Source organism: Prionailurus viverrinus, chromosome A2, assembly GCF_022837055.1.
Source record: "Prionailurus viverrinus isolate Anna chromosome A2, UM_Priviv_1.0, whole genome shotgun sequence".
In the NCBI taxonomy this organism is placed as follows: Eukaryota; Metazoa; Chordata; class Mammalia; order Carnivora; family Felidae; genus Prionailurus; species Prionailurus viverrinus.
The window spans coordinates 33,153,905-33,172,861 of NC_062562.1; the positions used below are offsets into that span (position 1 = coordinate 33,153,905).

At 48.2% G+C, this 18,957-nt stretch overlaps 1 protein-coding gene across 2 annotated transcripts in view; it reads right to left on the reverse strand.

Moving 5' to 3' along the window:
* Positions 1-18,957, reverse strand: part of LRIG1 (leucine rich repeats and immunoglobulin like domains 1) — a 114,939-nt gene that overhangs the window by 61,782 nt on the left and 34,200 nt on the right. For both annotated transcript variants that reach the window (XM_047840278.1, XM_047840288.1), the window contains exons 2-3: positions 14,151-14,222; positions 4,895-4,969 (exon numbers count right to left, since the gene is read on the reverse strand). In XM_047840278.1, the coding sequence (XP_047696234.1) occupies positions 4,895-4,969; positions 14,151-14,222 (147 nt within the window). The remainder of the gene's footprint in view (positions 1-4,894; positions 4,970-14,150; positions 14,223-18,957) is intronic.

The window sequence follows — 18,957 nt, forward strand, 5'->3', positions numbered from 1 at the left end:
AGAATGTTCTGGAATTAGAAATTGGTTGGGGTGCTGGTTAAGTATCTGACTTCGGCTCAGGTCATGAATTCACAGTTCCTAGGCTCAAGCCCCATGTAGGGCTCTGCTGAGAGCTCAGAGCCTGGAGCCTGCTTCAGATTCTGTGTCTCCCTCTCTGCTCCTCCCCTACTCGCACTCTCTCTCTCTCTCTCTCTCTCTCTCTCTCTCTCTCAAAAATAAATAAGCATTAAAAATTAAAAAAAAAAACAAAACTGGTGAGAGCTAACACTGAGAATGTACTAAAAAGCCGCTCTAAAGTGCTTAAAGCAGCGGGTTTTACTTTATGATAATTTTATCTCAATAAAAAAATTGTTTTCACAAAAAATTTTTTCAAGACTAGAAGTAAAAGGTGTTTCGATGTGTTTTCAAATACAACAGAAACCTAAGGGATTTTAAAAGTACTATTACAGGGCCGCCTGGGTGGCTCAGTCGGTTGAGCCTGTGACTTTGGCTCAGGTCATGATCTCACGGTTCGTGAGTTCGAGCCCCACGTCATTCAGCTCTGTGCAGACAGCTCAGAGCCTGAAGCCTGCTTTGGATTCTGCGTCTCCCTCTCTTTCTGCCCCTTACCCGTTTACACACTCTCTCTTGATAATAAATAAACATTAAAAAAAAAAAAAAGTTCTATTACAGAGTCCCAAGCAATCGTGTGAAACTAATCTCCACCTAGCTCTCCGGTCTGACCTAGGCCAAAGGTGGAGGAAAATGAATGAAAACACATGGTTAAGGAACAAGGTCTAAAATATACATCAACTGGGGGACACTTGGCTGGCTCAGTTGGCAGAGGATGCGACTCTCGGTCTCAGGGTTGTGAGTTCGAGCCCCATGTTGGGGAGAGAGATTAGTTAAAAAAGCAAACAAAAAACAACTACACACACACACACACACACACACACATACACTCCAACTGGAAAAGAAGTCACCTGGACAAAGCCCAGGGCTGAATGGGAAACATGTTACAGCTGACACGCATGAGACAAAGAGCTGCCTGCTTTAAAGCTAATGTCGATTTCACAGCAAGCTTTTTACTCCCAGGACTGAAAAAAGTCCAACTGCTTCGACTGTAACCAATCTTCTCAATGATACAAGTGCAGTAACACCACAGGAAAAGCGGAAATTTTTCTTCACCAGAAATGTCACTTATGCATCAGACAAAATTACTGTTGCCGTGGGAATCGTAACATGAGTTTCCTGGACCTCAAATTAAAAAAAAAAAAAATCCAAAAAACAGACACATAAAAATCTACCAGCAGATTTTGCCCCCGTTTAACAAAACTCTGTTTCTTTTTCTGAGAACTGTTTTATCAAATTAGCTCCCTCACTCCCCAACCCAATCCTATTAACAGCTTTTCTTGAGTTTCATGCTTTTTTGTTAAGAACAAATGGCTTTGGCATTACCCTCAGAACGCAACACAAATATATCTGCTCTCTGACAAATACTTCAATTGAATTAGATTCCTTTAATCAGAAAGTATTAACCAATTGAAATTATACTCAGCGACTTCAGTTCCCAAAACTCCGCACAAGTTTGTTTTGAGGCTCCGATAGTAAAGCCAGATGAAAACAAACCTTTTCCCGTGACGCCCTCCCAACCGTGACCCCTGGGAAGGAGGCCCCGAAGTCGGGGGCCGCCGAGCACCGTCGTGTGAGCGAGGAGCCGGGTTGCGGGCGTGGACGCGAGACACTGGAAACCAAGCATGGAGATGATGAGCTCGTTTGCAGAGGCAAACAAAATCCGGAGGCAAAAGTAATCACAGGCATCGGAGCTGCAAACCCCAAACCCAGACTTCTGCGGAAAGCCAGAGGGCTGCACGAGCGGTTACAGGATGCCAGTCCTGGTCGTTTCTCTTGTGGCGTTACTGCCCCCGCTCCCAGTTTCCGGGTCACAGACGGACTACGGAAGCTGCAAGCGGTCCTTGTACCATCTGTCTCAGCCCCTTCATTCAACACACGAACAGAAGCGACCTGTCCCAGGTCACAACATCAGCCGGAGCTCGGCATATGCCTGGTCCGTCCTTTCTCTGATGCACCTACCTATGAGCGTGTCCCAAGAAAGCTGTGCTGGCTTCTCTACCTCGGGTGGCCTCGGCCATCTGGTCCCTTCGTGCATTTTTATTATTTTTCAGATCCTCTGCCTGCCCGCAAAGGGAAGGCGAGATGGAAGTAAGAATGTGGGGACCGGGGATATTAAATGAGAAACTTACTGACCTCCGTGACCTGCGACATTTTCACACACTATGTCAGGGGCTTCCCAGACAGGACAGCATTGAATCCTCGTGAGGTCCCTCTCTGATGGCATCTGGACCCCAATGTTGGGGCACAGAAGGTACCTACTACGTGTCTGCTGAACGTATGACACTTTTTAATTCACTGTTTCTAAAGAGCCACAGACACACCAGCAAAACAGGCTCTGCAAGGCCTGACAGACTGGAATTATCATGTGAACAGAGGTGCTAAGGGCTTCACGGGCCAGGTGCTCGCTGCTTACTTTCTCCCCTGTCCTTTGCTTGGTCCCCTTGACAAACAGCAAGGCATGAAGGACGGAAGCAAAACTACGCAGATGGCATGCTGTGAACCCAGCTTTGCAGGCACTAAACCCAGGGAACACAGCCCCCCCCCCCCCCCCCCCCCAGAGAAGAGGAAGATAAAGACCCTTCAGTTTCTGTAGTTCCAGAGAAATCATTGACCAAGTCAGATGGAGACCAGCTTCAGGCCAAAGAAGCGGCTGCCAATACTAACCGGCATTTTCCAAACTCCATTGAAACCAGGAGGGAGTCTTTATTTTTTTCCCCTGCTTTACAAAGTTTAACGCTGTCTAATTGGAATAGCAGGAGCGAGGCCAACCGGCCCCACTGGCTCCAGGCACTTGGGCCAAGGAACAGAAATGTATTTTTAGTCAGCAGAGCAAAGCGTGATTCAAAGTGCACCAGGCCCTCGGGGCACGCTGGGGGCCCTGCCCGTCTCTGGCACAGGGAGGCACAGAGTCACCTGCCACACGCCGGCACCCAGCGCACGGGGGCAGATGAAGGAAAAGAGCACGGGCTCGGGCACCGGTGTCCAGTCTCAGTCCCACCTCTCGACTGTGCAACTTACAGGAACTCAGGGAGCCTCGGTCTCCTGTCGGTGACAGGAAGATGTTCTGTGTCCCTGGTTTCCTCACCAAGCGAAGAGCAAGGGGCCTGAAGGCGGTGTGTCTCACACTTGGATGAGTGTGCAAAGGACCATGATTCCAGCAAGGCAGGGCTAGGATGGGGCGTGAGATTCTGCATTTCTAACGAGCTCAGTGCCGACGGCACATTGCGGGCCCAGGAACCACACTTTAAGTAGCAAGAAGTTAAAAGCACCATCTAATGCTTTGCTCTATGAATATACAAGCGAGCATCACACCCTTAATTCGCCTCAGGTATGGGTAACTTAGGGAATTTAGCCCACAGGTAAACACTTTCCAGATGCTGGACGCACAGGCAAATGGGTCCAAAGAGAGTTAGACCCTTGCCTGTCCGTCTTGGGCCAGAAGGCCACAATCTTCTTTCTGTCACGTCACAGAAATGAGGACTGACTCACACGTCCTGTGGCCCTACAGGTAAGATCATGCCAACGCCCAAGGGGCTATGTGACAAGTAGCCACAAGCCAGAAGCAGCAGCCCCCATCCGTCTAACACCTGCTATGTTTGTGCATGACGCCTGAATTGTATATACTACACTGCACTTCTCCCCAACCTCTGGCTCACTTTCCCCATGTGTACAATGGGTTAAGGAAATTTTCTGCCAACGAGGAACATGAGGTCTGGAGGGAGAGAGCGGTTGGTCAGGACATGGAGCTGGGGCCACAATTCTAACCCCTTGCTCTCTCAACCCTGCAAGGCCTTGAATAGGGGTAAGCCCAAGACCACATCTCGTAAGGACAGACCACCTCCTGATCACAGGGCCTGCTTCGAGCAGAAACCTGACACCTGTGAACTCCAACAGCCATCATACGGATGATGTCTTCCCAAGTCCCTCTGCTCCGCCTGACAAGCCTTGGTGTAGAGAAAAGGTACTTGCAGGTGAGCGAACGAGTTGTATATAATACCAGCAAAATCAAAACCAAAGGAAAATGGGGCTGGAACAGAAAAAGGAAATTCAGTGTGAAGACAGCAGTGCTCCGCTGAGGAAGCTGCCCACAGAATCTGGCGGAAAAATTGCTGGACTCACAACGGTTCATCTGGAAAGACCCCTTGTCAGGCGTCAAGCAAGCAAGCACCTGTAGCGGAGGGCTAGAGTGGGCGTACCTCCCGGGCAAAGGCTCCTAGCGGCTCACACAGTAACACGCCCCCACAGCATCCCTCCTTTCTCTTCCATTCCAGTCCCTTTACAGCCTTTCTCTGTTCCAGTGTGTTGTCTAACGCTTGACCACGTCGACTACTTCCGTACTTCCAGGCTGATTTCAGATGCCTGGGGGGATTCTCTTTTTGAAAGCGGTACAAGTGAACTGGGTCACGTTCCCGGATTTTGTGCCACAAACAGAAGCTCACTGTCTTGTAATTCACATGGCTTCCTTTAATCATAGTTTGTTCACTCTAAGTTACAGTTTAACCACTAGGACCAAGAAATTTCCTAATTCTATGTACCTCTGGCCATGGGTAAGACCAATTTCCCACCCCCGTCCCCACATTTGGTGAGGCAAATCCTCCAGGTTTTAGTTCTGCAAACCCCACAAGAGCATGCAAGGCATTTGTCACGAGCATTAGGGCTATGTGAAGAAAGGCTGTTCTCCACCAGTGAGCACGGGGACTCAAGTGTTCCTGCCACCAAACGTCAGCAAGAGAACGCCACGGCCTCACGAGCCCAGGGCTCCCCGTGTGGCACCACTTACAGAAAGAGAGAGACGACATGGGATGAAGCAGCACCCAGGGACGGTATCGCTGTCAGCTCATTGTTATTGAGGTACCTGTGAAACAATAAGAAATTCATCATTTAAATTAGCCAGAAATTTCCTACATGCAAAGTAAATAAAAAAACAGTGCCGAGTTGGCTACTGTGAGACGATATTGCAATGTTCGATACAAGATAAAGAATTTTAAAAGGACTTTTGAAAGGTAGAGAAGTCCCGTGAGGTCACAAAACCTAACTACGTGTCACACCCACAGATTAGCGATAAACACTCAGGGGAAGTTACCTGTCTTCCAGATTCTCATCTAGCTCAGATTTCGGCACTAGCAAACAAGGACGCAGGACAAGAGCACAGAGACCGTCGACGAGAATGCTCCTTGTGGGCTCAGTCAGCAAAGGCCTTGGAGAGAAAGACCATCCCTCCCTGGTTGTTTTTACATGTCTGTGACATGGAGCTCTGCAAATTTCAGCTCTGCCCTCAGCCAAGGGCAGACACCTCGCACCCAGAGCTGCCTCCTCACCCATGTTTGGAGTTCCCAGGAGCCTGGGACACGCGGGCCAGTTATCCCAGTGCCTCGGCTGTGCAATAAATAACAAGGAAGCTGGACTCGTGCAGTCTCATCTACTTGTGATTCCAGCCTCCCTGAACTCTGATGAAGCCTCCAAGCACGTTTTCCAGGAATGCATACAGACACACACTGCTTCACGAAGACGTTTTGAAAATCCTCCACAGACCAGACGTGCTCTCCAAGACCCTTTCCGGCTCCAACAGGGTAAATCTGTGTTTCCAGAGTTCTTACCTCTTAATGAACGGGAAAGCCCGCAAACCCAAAACACAGTTTGCTGGGTCTGCGCACCCCCCCCCCCAACACCGCCAGAGGCTTTGCAATCCAGCCTCCTTACGTGGACATGTATTTCCAAATCTGGGAAGACCCAAAATCAGACTTGCAAAGTGAGCCCAAAAATCCTTAAAGAAGCCAGAGCACGGTGATCCAGCTTTCTGCCGGGTGACAGGCTGGAAAGAAACTGTATCTGAGATGTAGAATCAAACGGGTAAGGCTGAGTTATCTTCTATTTTGTTTAAGGGTGTGTCTTACATGGACCATCTTGTTACCGTTTGAAGACAAGGCCACTGAAACGGCAGCTGCACTCATACAAGTATACAGCTAGCCTTTGCTTGAATAGAATAGTCTGGTTTTCTGCCATCTTCTATAGATATGAATGGGAAGGGGGAAAAAAAAAAAGGAAAAGGCCTTGAATCATCCCATTTGCTTTCTGCAGTGCCAGAGCCGGTCAGAGATGAGGCTTGGCAATTACTGGGCCGTGGGACACAGAATGTCTGTTTCAATAGCTTCATGACTGAAGCATCTGGCAGAGAGAAAGCAGATCCGTATCATGTGGCAAATCCCTTCTTCACTTAAAGGGCCCTTGTCTGTGTATTGAAGTAGACAATTAATTACTTTAACAGCCTCTTATCTGACTGCCCCCGGAATCAGATGGTTTCTGCTTCACCTCTTTGCTCCTCCAATGATGCAGCGATCCATTTCCTAGCTTGATGCAGGGATGATGAACACTCTCCATCGCTTTTAATCTCTCCTGATACCTTTTCACGGTATCATCCACACACTTATTACTAGAGGAGACCCTCAGATCTTCACAGAGCAAAAAAAACTAAGGTCAGGGCCTGCTGCCAATAAGGTAGCGTGCATAAGACCTCTTCAGTGCCTAGAGATCTGTTCTACAAGATCTCTTGTAGGTGATGGGGCATAATAATACTAATGTTGGTAGCAGCTAACCCACAGAGGGGCTCTTATGTGCCAGGCATGGCTCTAAGAGCTCTTCAGTGTATTAACTCATCTTTAGACCCTGAGGGGGTAAGTCCATGCACATTCCTGTCGCACCAAAGGGGAAACGGAAATGCTGAAATGTCGAATAATTTGACGGTCATCTGCATTAAGTGGAGGGGCCCAGGAAGTGTAGCGGTCAAGTTTAGGTCCTTAACCACTCACTACCCTTTATTTCTTTGTAATTACAATAGCAACTCCCCGTGCATGATGCAACTTCATCATTACAACTCTGAGTTAGGTACCAGGTTCCACGACTGATCCCTCCCCTACAGCTACATGCTGTAAGTCAGGTTCTGGTTGCCATCACGAGGCTAAGGCCACACAAATAGACAGGGGCGCAGAGAAGAGCTGAACCCAGGAATGACTACAAACCAGAGGAGAGCAACGAGTGGAAACGCCGACAGGACACAAGGCTCCTAAGCCCTCAGGTGACATGTGGTTGCGCTTCACTCTGCTGGAACAAACAGCAGGGACCTCTCTGCAGGAGAACGTGTGCTCAACGAGATCCGTCTAGGCCAGCCCCACTGCACACATGACAGACTGCTCTGCCCAATTTCACAGAAAGCAACGAATGAGGAAAAGAGGCAGCATTGACTCAACTGCTGAAAGTGGAGTGCACAGGGACAGTGGACCAGTGCTACAGATAAAGGGGGCCCTGTAGATCTAGAGTGGCGGCTCCGAGCGAACAGATTTAGGCAGAGATCACAGGCTCTGTCTCAACAGGGCCGTGCCATTTACACAGCGGACAGTTGGAGCCCCAAGGAGAGGAATGGCATGGCACGTGTGCCCCTCCATCAGTCCTAAGAACTGCGAGCTGGATGGAAGCCCATCGGCGTCACCGGTGCTGGCTTTCTCTCTGTGCGCTCATGCGCTGTAGGCATGACGACAGTATCCTCAGAAGGCAGCGAAGACTGCACTCACTCTGAGACATGACCGACTTGCCAGATGGAAATAGAGACTGGTCAAAAATAGCATGGCCAGAGCTCGGACGGAAAGTTTAGCACAGTCTCCACGAATAAGCAAACTGGAGGAATTTAGGACAGGGCTTGATGAAGTCTTCTGAGTATGTAGGGTTGTGCAGTTCGCTACCCTGCACACTCCCCCCACATTTGCTCCCAGCCAAGGCCCTAAAAATTATCCTCAAAAGTCTGGCTTCTTGAACTGCCTTTTCCTGATGATCCAGGGACCAAGAAGTCCCTCACTCAGGTGCTTTCGGACCACGAATCATCGCCCAAGCCTGGAGCTGGAACAGGTGTAAAGAAGGTAAATGGGGCTACAAGGACTGCCTGACCCGGGGCAGAACCTGGAGGTGGGCCTTTGCCACCTCAGCCATCATAAGGTCCGCAGAGGCCTTCTGGGCTCTTACTGAAATTTCCAGTTACTGGGCTTGCTGAAAGATGCAAAACGTTAAAGAGGGCATTCATTCCAGAGTACTTTAATTATTATTATTAACTCATTCAAATGAGGCTTCAACCAACAATGAAAAACAAAGCCAAGAGGTAACTGTGGATTACAGTGCTTTTTGGCCTTTGTGTATTGCTGTATTATTTATTGAATTATTCTAATTATCTCTAATTATTGAATTAGAGAATTAGGTAGAATTATGACTCCGGCAAGACTTTATGATGTAGAGTTTCTATCTCAGATGGCCAGATGTTTTTTTTTTTTTTTTTTTTTGTATAGTGCTTGAGGATATAATCACTGTAAGTTAACAATTATAAGCAATAAGGGTGAACTCTGTGCACCGGGCTCTCTGCTGAATGCTTTACAAGCACTATCTCACTGAGTAACATGTCAATCCTTTAAGGAAGGTACTAAATGATCACCCTACCTTAAAAGATGAAACTGAGGCACAGTTACAGAGCAGCCAAGTGTGGATAATTAGGAGGGAATTTTACAGCTAAGATTTTCTTTTTTAATACTTACGCATTTATCTGGAGAGAGAGGGAGCATGTGTGTGCACTCCAGTGGGAAGGGGAAGGGGAAGAGAGAGAGAGAGAGAGAGAGCGAGGGAGAGAGAATCCCAGGCAAGTTCTACACTGTCCCCACAGAGCCAGACGCGGGACTCGAACTCATGAACCCCTAGCCAAAATCAAGAGAGTAGGACCCTTAACCGACTGAGTCACCCAGGCGCCCCTACAGCTCAGATTTTCAAATCGGACAACCCTGGGTTTATTCAACCTCAGTCCTACCCTTTAGCAACTGAATGGCCTCCAGCATGCTCCTTAACCTAACTGTGCCTTAGTTTCCTCTTCGAAGAAATGTAAACAGCACAAGTATCAACTTCATAGGGTTGTGGCAGGACCTGGCTGAAATAATTAAACCTAGCGGCTTCGGACAGAGCCAGAAATAGAGTAAATGCTTAACAGGTGGTGGTAATTCACAGCCAAGTAGCAGCGCCTCAAAAAGCTAGCCCTCCTTATTTCCCTCCTCCCTCCCACACGCTGAGGGGTGACACATCAGAGGGTGAGCCCTAAGTACCCAAAGGCAGGGCACACTCAGGCTCCCTGGCCGCCCTGAGGAACACTTCAGGTCGACGGCCCTGGAAAGCACACAGCAGCGCCCACGGGGAGCACTGGCGGGCCAGGCGGCGGTCACGTGACCCGCATGCAGTTCTTAAAGAGGACGGTATAAATAGCCCCTCTTATTAATAGAGAAGCCTGGCCGCCCAGGCCCCCTGGCTGGAGGCCCTCTGGGTGGGTTTTCCTCAGAGCTGTGGGCAGTGAAGGCTGTGTGGCTTGGCAGCAGCTGCTCGAGTGTCCCTGCGGCCTCTAGGGGCCTCCAACAGGCTTGCTTTCTCGCTCCAAGCGGCCAGCGATGGACTGTGGTTCCGGGCCTCCAAAATAAAACCACTGCTAAACCACCGCCTGCTTGCTTGGCCAGCCTGTGGTTCCCCTCTCGCTGAGGTTTCCAGACTCAGAGGGCTGTGCAGGGGTTAGGAGAGCTGACAGCTCCCGGGAAAGCCTCGAACCCAGTTAGTTTAGAAGCAACTGTAGTCCAACTAGAGCTTTTTGCCTTACTTCCAAGTCGTCTCCCACCTCCCCACCCCTCCCCTCCTCACAGCCCCTTGACTGTCTGCTTCCAGGATGGATTAGAACTCCCTCCGGCAAATGCCTGGATCCTTATCAGCGACAAGTTCCACTGCTCTGGGCTCCAGGGAACCCGCCTACTAGTCCATCCCAGTGTGACACCAGGGACAGCAGGCGGTCACGGTGGTAGAAGGCTCAACCAACGGGCCCTTCGGGGTTTGGTTCTTAATAACGCACCAAGCTTGGGGGTTGTGTGGCTCCCAAAGTAGCAGACGGGAAACGACACGGTACCTCCCCATGTGCGAGGCCTTGGACCTCACTTCCAATGAACAACTACAGTACTATCGATAACGTGCTCACATACATCCATGCTGCAGAAAGGGAAAAGCAGCAATGAGCTGCTAGGTAACTTGTCGAGGGACGCAGACCGGTGAGTGGCACAGCCAGAACTCAAACCCAGGTCTGTCTGCTACTAAAATGTGTGTCTTTCCCACTAGGTCACATGGTATCCGAGAGATGCGGTCTGTCTTTGCGACTACACGCAGGTGGTAGTGTTGCCACACAAAGCACGGGACAGGCGTCCACCTGGGGGAGCGCAGGCCCTGCTTACCACTTGCTGTGCGATTCCAGCCAAGCCCCCACACTTCGGTCCCTTCAACTGAAGCCCTGCAAAGGTGGCAGTGACAGCAAGGAGCAGAGCAGCGCTTAGGCCGATGGCTAGCAAAGGTCTACCCTCACGAGTGCATTCGCGGGACGGAGGAGGACAGTCACACAGATGACAAACAGCACAGGACGCGGGTAGGAGCCTCACGCTGCTCACAAATGGCGACAGCCGTTCTGAGGAGGGAGAAAAGTGCGGCCGGAGGGAGAAGAGGCTGGACAAGGAGGACAGTGAACGGGGGACAAGGGGTCCGGAGGAGTAAGAGGAAACAGTCTGGACCTAGAAAGAGAAGACCGGCAAAGAAAGAGTGATACCAGGAGATAAACACTGGATTTTCGGTCTTTCAAATCTTCAGGTGAAGGCTGCAGGTTAAGCGAGGCGTGCGGGAAGTTAGGGCAGCACGCTCCAGCGTTCCACTTAAGCGCAGGTCTGGGGTTCAAACGGACTGGAGTTCAACTCTCGGCTTCACCACCCTTCCAACACTGTGCAGGTTTATTTAGCCTCTCTGAGCTTCTGTTTCCTCCTCTGTTAAGTGGAGGAAGTCACTGCGAAGAAAGTAATTTGTGTCACAGAGGTGGTACAGGGACTGCATGAGGTAGCACTCACCCAGGGGTTCGTCTCAGGCGCTGTACGATGGCTGGACTGTTGCCAGGCAAGAAAATTATTTTAAGACTCATAACCAGCACCCCCAGTGAAGGAAACAGGTGGAAGTCCGATGCTCTCAGTTCCAGATCTGGGTGGGGTGTAAGTTCCAAAAAGCACCAAGCAGAAGGGAACGAAAAGCCAGAGGTCAAGGGATCCAAAGCAAAAGCGGAAAGCCCACGTGGGCAAGGAAGAAATGTAACAAGAGAGAACAACATGGAAAATGTTTGCCGGAGCATCCGGCACAAGTCCAGTTGATGGCGGTCAATGATGGTTCCAACTATAACCCAATACAGCCCTCCAGGACCCAAGCCCTGGTCACAGCCCCTCCTGTCATGCATGCCAGGCACGGTCTCTGGTCCTGTTCCTTCCTGGAGCCCTGAATTTATATTTCCTCTGGCCTGCATCATTCACATCAGTTCAGTTGTGACCCTCCTGACCACCCGTGCTCCATTACCACACCTCCGTAATTTTAAAAGAAAAGAGCCTCCTATGACCCTGTCCTATTCCCCCTTAACACTTACCACCGGTACATCTTACTATTTCCTTGTCCAGCATATGTCTTCCCCCACCTTAACGTAAGCTCTGTGAGAGGAGAGATTTGTCAGTAGGGCTGGGACTGGGTCAAGTGGGGCAGGACACACAGCGGGGCATGCCCAAAACCTCAGTGGCCAGGATCAAAGATATTTTAATGCGGTGTTCTTAAAACATCAAAATGAATGCAAAACAAAATCCACAACAAGCAAAATATCAAGGTTTTCACATCAAGACAGGGTCATATCATCGACAGTGCTGTGTCAGTTCGTGCTAGAGACTGGAGCCAAAGGAAAGATCAGAAATGCTGATCCTGACTTTACTTAAACCGTGTGTTTTATTCACCAAAGATTTTGTCTTGCCTTTGTGTTGAAATTTTTATTTATTTGCTTATTTTCTTTGAATGTTTCTTTTTGAGAGCGCGTGTGTGTCAGTGGGGGAGGGGCAGAGAGAGGGAGAGAGAGAATCCCAAGCAGGCTCTGTGTTGTCGGCACAGAGCCCAACTCCAGGCCCGAACTCTCGCACTGTGAGATCATGACCTGAGCTGGAATCAAGAGTGGGACGCTTAACTGACCACGTATTGGTATTTTAAAGACTGTATTAAAACATTCTTCATCTCGGATGTGGAGTTTGTGGCATCCCCTTAACCGTGAGCACCTGACAGCAACACCTCACTTGCCTCACCCTAGTCGTAGCCCCTATCTATCTGCCCTACTCGTTCCTGTACCCCCAGCGCCCAGAGAAGTGCCTGGCACACAGGAAGTACTCAAGTCAATGTTAAATGAAAGCTTAAATGATGCCAAGAGAAATACCCCAATTTCAATTTTGTCCAATTCTAAAAGAAAATCTCTACACTTTGAGACTTAACACACAGAGTCGAATATCCTAACCAGGAACGGTAAAGACAGCCTAGGTCCAGAAAAGGCACTGGCTCCTTGATGGACTCGGTTAATCACGTTGGGCGGCCATGATGGGCTCAAGCGTGTCTCCTTAAAATCCCTATTTTGAAGTCCTAGCCCTCAACACCTCACAATGTGACCATATTGGGAGACGGAGCCTTTAAAGAACTTGCTAAGGTAAAATGAGGTCATATGGATGGGCCCTGACCCAAGACGATCGTGTGTCCTTTTAAGAAGAGGACATTTGGACACACAAAAGAGGCACCAGGGACACACCCATATGAAGGAAATGCCACAAGGAGAGGCGGCGAGGACGGGGCCATCACAAGCCCAGGAAAGAGCCTCGCAGGAAACCAACCTGCCAGGATCTTGGTCTTGGTCCTCCAGCCTCCACAACTGGGAGAAAATAAGTTTCTGTTGCTTACATAACAGCAGTCTGTTGTATTTAATTACGGTAAATTAGTGCAGTGACCTACCTCAGACTTCTTTGCTCCCTCCAATGGCTGTTGACCTCATAGGAAAATTAAGGTCCTGGACAGAGTATTCCCAAGGGCTCCTTCCAACTATGAAGTTCTTTTACTTTGGAAGTTTAAACATTTTTTTAAAGAGACATAGAAGTCATAAACACAATTTGGACAATGTGGACACGGGGGTTGGGGGTAGCTGCACCAGCTAATGAAATTAAATTTCCTCTAGACAAATCACCCAGCAATGAAATCAAAGAATAATAAACAAGGGCTTTTATCACTCACACATAATGACCAAAGTGTGTAAAGCACTTATCTAATAAGATCTACTGAAAATACCTGACAATAAAAGCACCGGGTGAATAATTTACGGACTATCCATGCGTAGTAGTTTTACATAAAAATTAAAATGAGACAGTTTTAATATTTTAACGTACAGGATGAAGTAGTCACAAAAGTAAGCGTAAGTCTTTACATATTGTGCTAGTTTCTAAATTTTCTGCAGTAGTTATGCATGACTTATGTAGAAGTTTCTCAAAAGTCCCGTGGAACTGAAATTCCTGATAACACTGACATCTACTTTACAAGCAGAATTCTTTAGTCGAGAAGAAGGAAAGAGTGATGGCTGATTTAAAGGGCACTGCACGGAGGCCGGGGGCTGAGAGCTACAAAGGCAGTAGTAATGCCTGGCTCTGTTTGGAGATGGGGCGGGGGTGGGGGGGGGAGAGCGAGCCTCTGTTGTCCACTCTTCTCTACCTGTTTCCTGGGATGCAGAAGGGGTGGGCTGGCCCATATGCACCTGCTGAGCGGGCTGCTCTACCTCCCTGGCAAATGCAAGAAAGTACCAGTGAGGTGTGCCAACACAGCTGGGCCACAAGGTTTCCCACAAGGGAGGGGACCCTCTTAGACACCCACCATGCTCCTCGATTGCTCATGGATTGTAGCACACCCATCGCCGACTGCCTAGGAAGAGAGAGAGGCTGCAGCCAAGGAGCTCAGTAAGCCGTACAATCTGTCACCAACAGCCGGTACGCAAACGTTCTTTCCAACAAGGTTAGACCGCTGATCCCAGAAAGTGAGCAACGTGGCAACAGGAGAGGGTTTCCCAAGGAGCTCTGAGTCCCCCACCCCCAACCGCAGGTTTAGAAGAAAATACTCACACTTCCTGTAGATTCGGCAAGTCCTCAAAGCCCGCAGGATCAATCTCAGAAAGTCTGTTGTAACTCAGGTTTCTGGTCAAGGAAGAGCATTAAAAAAGAAAGAAAGAAAGAAAGAAAGTTAAATCAGCATGCAGCATTACCCCCCAAATTCAGCAATCTTTCTACTCCGTGCCCACAGGCCCTCTCCCTTAGAATTGCTCCTATCCTGTACATGACTGTAAGTCACCTTATCAGTAGTGACACTGACAGACCTTGCTTCTCCTCACTTGCAACCATCAACAAGTCACTGTGAAAATCTCAATCAATGAGGCTGGCTAAACCCAAATGGATTTCAATCTGTATCATTTCACCATTTGGCAACTTTTTTGATTTTTTGATTTTTTTAAATGACTTGGACATTTGCCCTTTAAAAATTTTTTTTGATCACCTTACCTCTTACTCTCTTTTTCTTAAGTTTATTTATTTATTTTGAGAGAGAGAGAACAAGTGGGGGGGGGGGGGGTAGAGAGAGTAGAGGACAGAGGATACAGAGTGGGCTCTGTGTTGAGAGCAGAAAGCCCAACGTGGGGCTCAAACTCACCAACTGTGAGATCATGACCTGAGCCGAAGCCAGATGCTTAACCAACTGAGCCACCCCAGCACCCCTCCACCAGGCAACTTTTTTTTTTTAAAGTTTATTTATTTGTTTTGAGAGAGAGAAACAGAGAGACAGAAGGGGAGAAACAGAGAGACGGGGGGGGGGGGATCCCACATAGGCTCTACGCCATCAAAACAAAGCCCAACGCAGGGCTGGAACTCACAAACTGCAAGATCATCACCTGAGCCAAAACCGAGAGTCTGACGCTTAACCAACTGATCCACCTAGGCGCCCCTCTGTTTGGCAACTTTTAAAGAAATTCTAAAGTAAGCCAGACCTCTACCTACATTAGAGTGTGCCGATCCTAACGTCCAAGGCTGGATCAGATCCAAGGCTATTCTAAATGGCATTTTAAAAATTAATATTTTACTCAAGCATCAAATATCAAGCAATAGTAAAGAAAAAAAAAGAGGGGTCAGGAACTGACCCTTTACTGTCTACAATCAGTGGCTCTCAACCAGGGATGACATTTGGCAATATCTGGAGACATTTTTAGTTGTCACAACTGCAGGAAAAAGGGGGGTGGGAGGCTTGCTACACACATCCAGTGCGTGGAAACCAAGGACGCTGCTCAACATCCTACAATGGACAGGGCAGCCCCTGACAACAATTATCCAGCTCTAAGTGTTCATGGTAATTATTCACCGGTTGAGAAACCCCTGGTCTAAGCAAGAACCTGCAACTAAAAATTGTTAAGATGCATACTCCAAGTTGAAGGACCTGTTTTGAAAGTGGACACCTTTCAAGTCCCTAATCATAAGACTATCCATGAACACACGGCATGCCTATCATCAATGAGTAAATACTGCGAGGGACAGTCACACAGGAGATTCATGGCCAGTTTGAACAAAAGGCAGTGAAAACCTCACACACGAGCAGCTTTCTGGAGAAGACGGCATCTGCCACGATCATTCAGGAAGTGCATCTCTCCGCTCTCATCCCCCAGCTCTACCCTGAGAGGTGCACACGGAGCAAGCTGACCTGTGTTGGCTCAGCAGAGCTCTCAGGTCAGCCCTCAGCCCACACCAGCCTGATCTTTCAGAAGCAGAGATCCACGGAGACATGGTCCAAATGGGGGTCCAAATGGGAACTCGGTGCACGTTACACCTGCTCCCTGCCACCGAAATACGCCCAGTCCCACGTATGCCGAGCAGGTCAACGTTTTTCATCTCAGCTATTAATTCCAATGGCATCACTGCCAATTAACAGTACTGAGAATCATGAGTCTCCGGTCTATCATCTACACAGCACGTAAGTGGCAACTGGCTTTTAAACTCACTCCCTCCGGAGACATTCCAATCAATGCTAACCTAGAGCTGATGGCCATTTCTCTGACAACTCAAGACATTCATCTAAATAAAAATCAGACGGCACTTGAAATTAATGGTACATCTGTGTTCAGGGCACAGCCTGAATTAAAAGCAATTTGTCCAGAGATTATGTTACTATAAAAACTGAAGGTGGTAATTTTTTAAACCACATATTGAAGTCAAGCGTGAGCTTGTCTGTGCTTGGGGGTATATATGATCGGGTTCACAGAAATCAACAGGTTAGACTTGAAAGAGAAAAATCCACAAATGGAGAGAACCCCCCCCCCCCCCATCAGAGGGGGACAGACTGAAATTTTATTCTATTTTGAGCACATTATCATCAACAAGGGGGTGGAAATACTTTTTCTGGGTTTGGAGATAACGTGAGTTTACAATGTCCGCAACGTTTGTATCATCTGAGCTGGAGGAGACATCAAGGGAAGACTCAGAAATCACAAAGGCCAGAGGCCTGGAAGGCAAGTAAGTCACAAGGACGGCCACCCTGCCAGGTGTGCAAAGAAGCTGGACACAACAGTGCCGGCTTCCCCATCAACGGGGGGCGTTTGCTCCGGTCTCCAGACACGAGGGCAATGCAGACCAGTCTTCTCCACTTCCAAGAGAAGCTTAGATTCTGAATTGTTAGGTGAAATCTTTTTAATTCTTACAAAACAGAAAAAAGAAACTAACTCAGGATGGGCCAAACATAACGTACCTGCAGGCCATATCTGGACTAATGACCACAGTTGTTAACCTCACATCTGGGCCATTGACTCTTCAGGCAATTAGGTTCAAAAGGAATGTCTTGCTTCTGGCTTATATACATGGCCAGGGGGAAAACCAGTCTCAGGCAATCAACTGGGAAACTATCTGGAATGAAATTACTTATGTCCACATTCTTCACCAACTTGGTATTAGAAGAAAACCATTTTTATAATGTTTATTTTGAGACAGAGAGAGAGAGCGGGCACGCAAGGGGCAGAGAGAGACGGAGAGGTAGAGAGGGAGAGAATCCCATGCAGGCGCCACACTGTCAGCGCAGAGCCCGATGTGGGGTTCTACCTCAGAAACCGTGAGATCGTAACCCAAGCCGAAATCAAGGGTCAGACGCTTAACTGACTGAGACACCCAGGAGCCCTGGAATAAAGCCATTTTTAAAGCATGACACCGCTTGGTCCATCATTCTTCTAAAGAGCAGACAACATTTATTTAAACTTCAATAATGTGTAAATTCTGCTTTTTAGACAAGGCTACTTGCAAAAGGGTCTTCTGTAAGCTAGCCTTATGAAGAAGCTGAACGGTGTCGGGACCTCGTGTTGAGATTCTGGTAAACAGCAGGGAAGATGAAGACGCCTGTAAGTGGAAATTTAAGCTCTCACTTGGGTCAGCCTGGATGAGGCCACTTTTTTGACTTTCACTGAACTAGAAAAGCCATGTTATCAACAAGTGAGAGTCAGCAGACTGGTTCTCAAGGGGAATTCTCTCAGAGGGCCTCTGAGCAGTTACAGAGAGGAGACAGGTTGAAGCTCAGGTCCCCCTGGAACGGCTTCCCCTTTTGGACACAGAGCTGCCTAGCTCTGAGGTCTGAGAAGTGACGGGTCCTGAAACCTGCGACACGCTGTTGATCTTCACCTGCTTTATCAGGAGATGGGCAAAGTGTTTACTGGAGCCTCCTTGACCAACATCGTCTGCAACAAAATGTTCACAGCCATTTTCTGGTTTGCTCGTCTCAGTCAGACAAACTCTCAGCATGTTTTGTTTTGTTTTGACTGTGGTAAAATACACAAAATGTTACCATCTTAACCACTTTTAAGTGTGCGGCTCAGGGGCATGAAGTGCAGTCACACTGTTGTAGAACCATCACCAGCATCCGTCTCCAGAACTTTGTCATCTCCAACTGCACCTCGTAAACAACGGACTCCCCACGCTCCCCTCCCCCCGACGCTGGCACCTCGCTTCTACTTTCCGTCTCTCTGAATCGGACAACTCTGGATACACGTAAGTGGAACTCTAAAGTATTTGTCCTTTTGTGTCTGGCTTACTTCACTTAGCATAAGGTCCTGAAGGTTTGTCCATGTTGTAGCATGTGTCAGAATTTCCTTCCTTTTTAGGGCTGAATATTATTCTATTTTGTGTGTATCTACAGACACATAGCCTGTATTTTGTTTATCCATTCAACAGCTAATGGACATCTGAGTTGTTTCAGATGGGCTACTTGGGCTATTATCAAGAATGCTGCTATCAGCACTGGGTTGGTTTCCCCCCCCCCCCCCCCACTATAATTTTTTATTGAGACATCATCGACATGTACCATTACATTAGTTTCAGGTACACAACATAATGATTTGATATCTCAGCATAATATTTAAATAGAGTTTTTTTAACCCTTTGACTGGTATGTTCATTAACATCACTCATTTCTCAACAATTGAAGAAATGCACTTATTCAGCCCAAGGATTGTGCAGAGAAGGGTCTGAATTCTCATCCCGGATCAGAAGAACAATCAAAGGGTTAATGGGGGGGGTGGGATCTTTCATGAGGTCTTTCTTTCAGGTGGCAGCTGACAGGCACACAAATCTAAAGCATCTCACTTATTTCTCCAAACACGATCGCCCCTTACCAGGCCCGGCATGTGAATGTGTCTTCAGTTGAAGGTTTCAGATTCTCCTGTCAAAACAATTCATCTGTCAGCAGGACAGATGCTGTCAAAAGCATTTCTGCACCTTTCAGTAGCAAAGAGGACTGGAAAGAAACCTCAGGGAATTTAGTTACTGCCAATTGCAGCTTTCACTAAACATTTTGTCAGCCATTGTCATAACAGAAATGTTCCCTGTTCTGGTACAAAGGGTGCGCAGATCTACC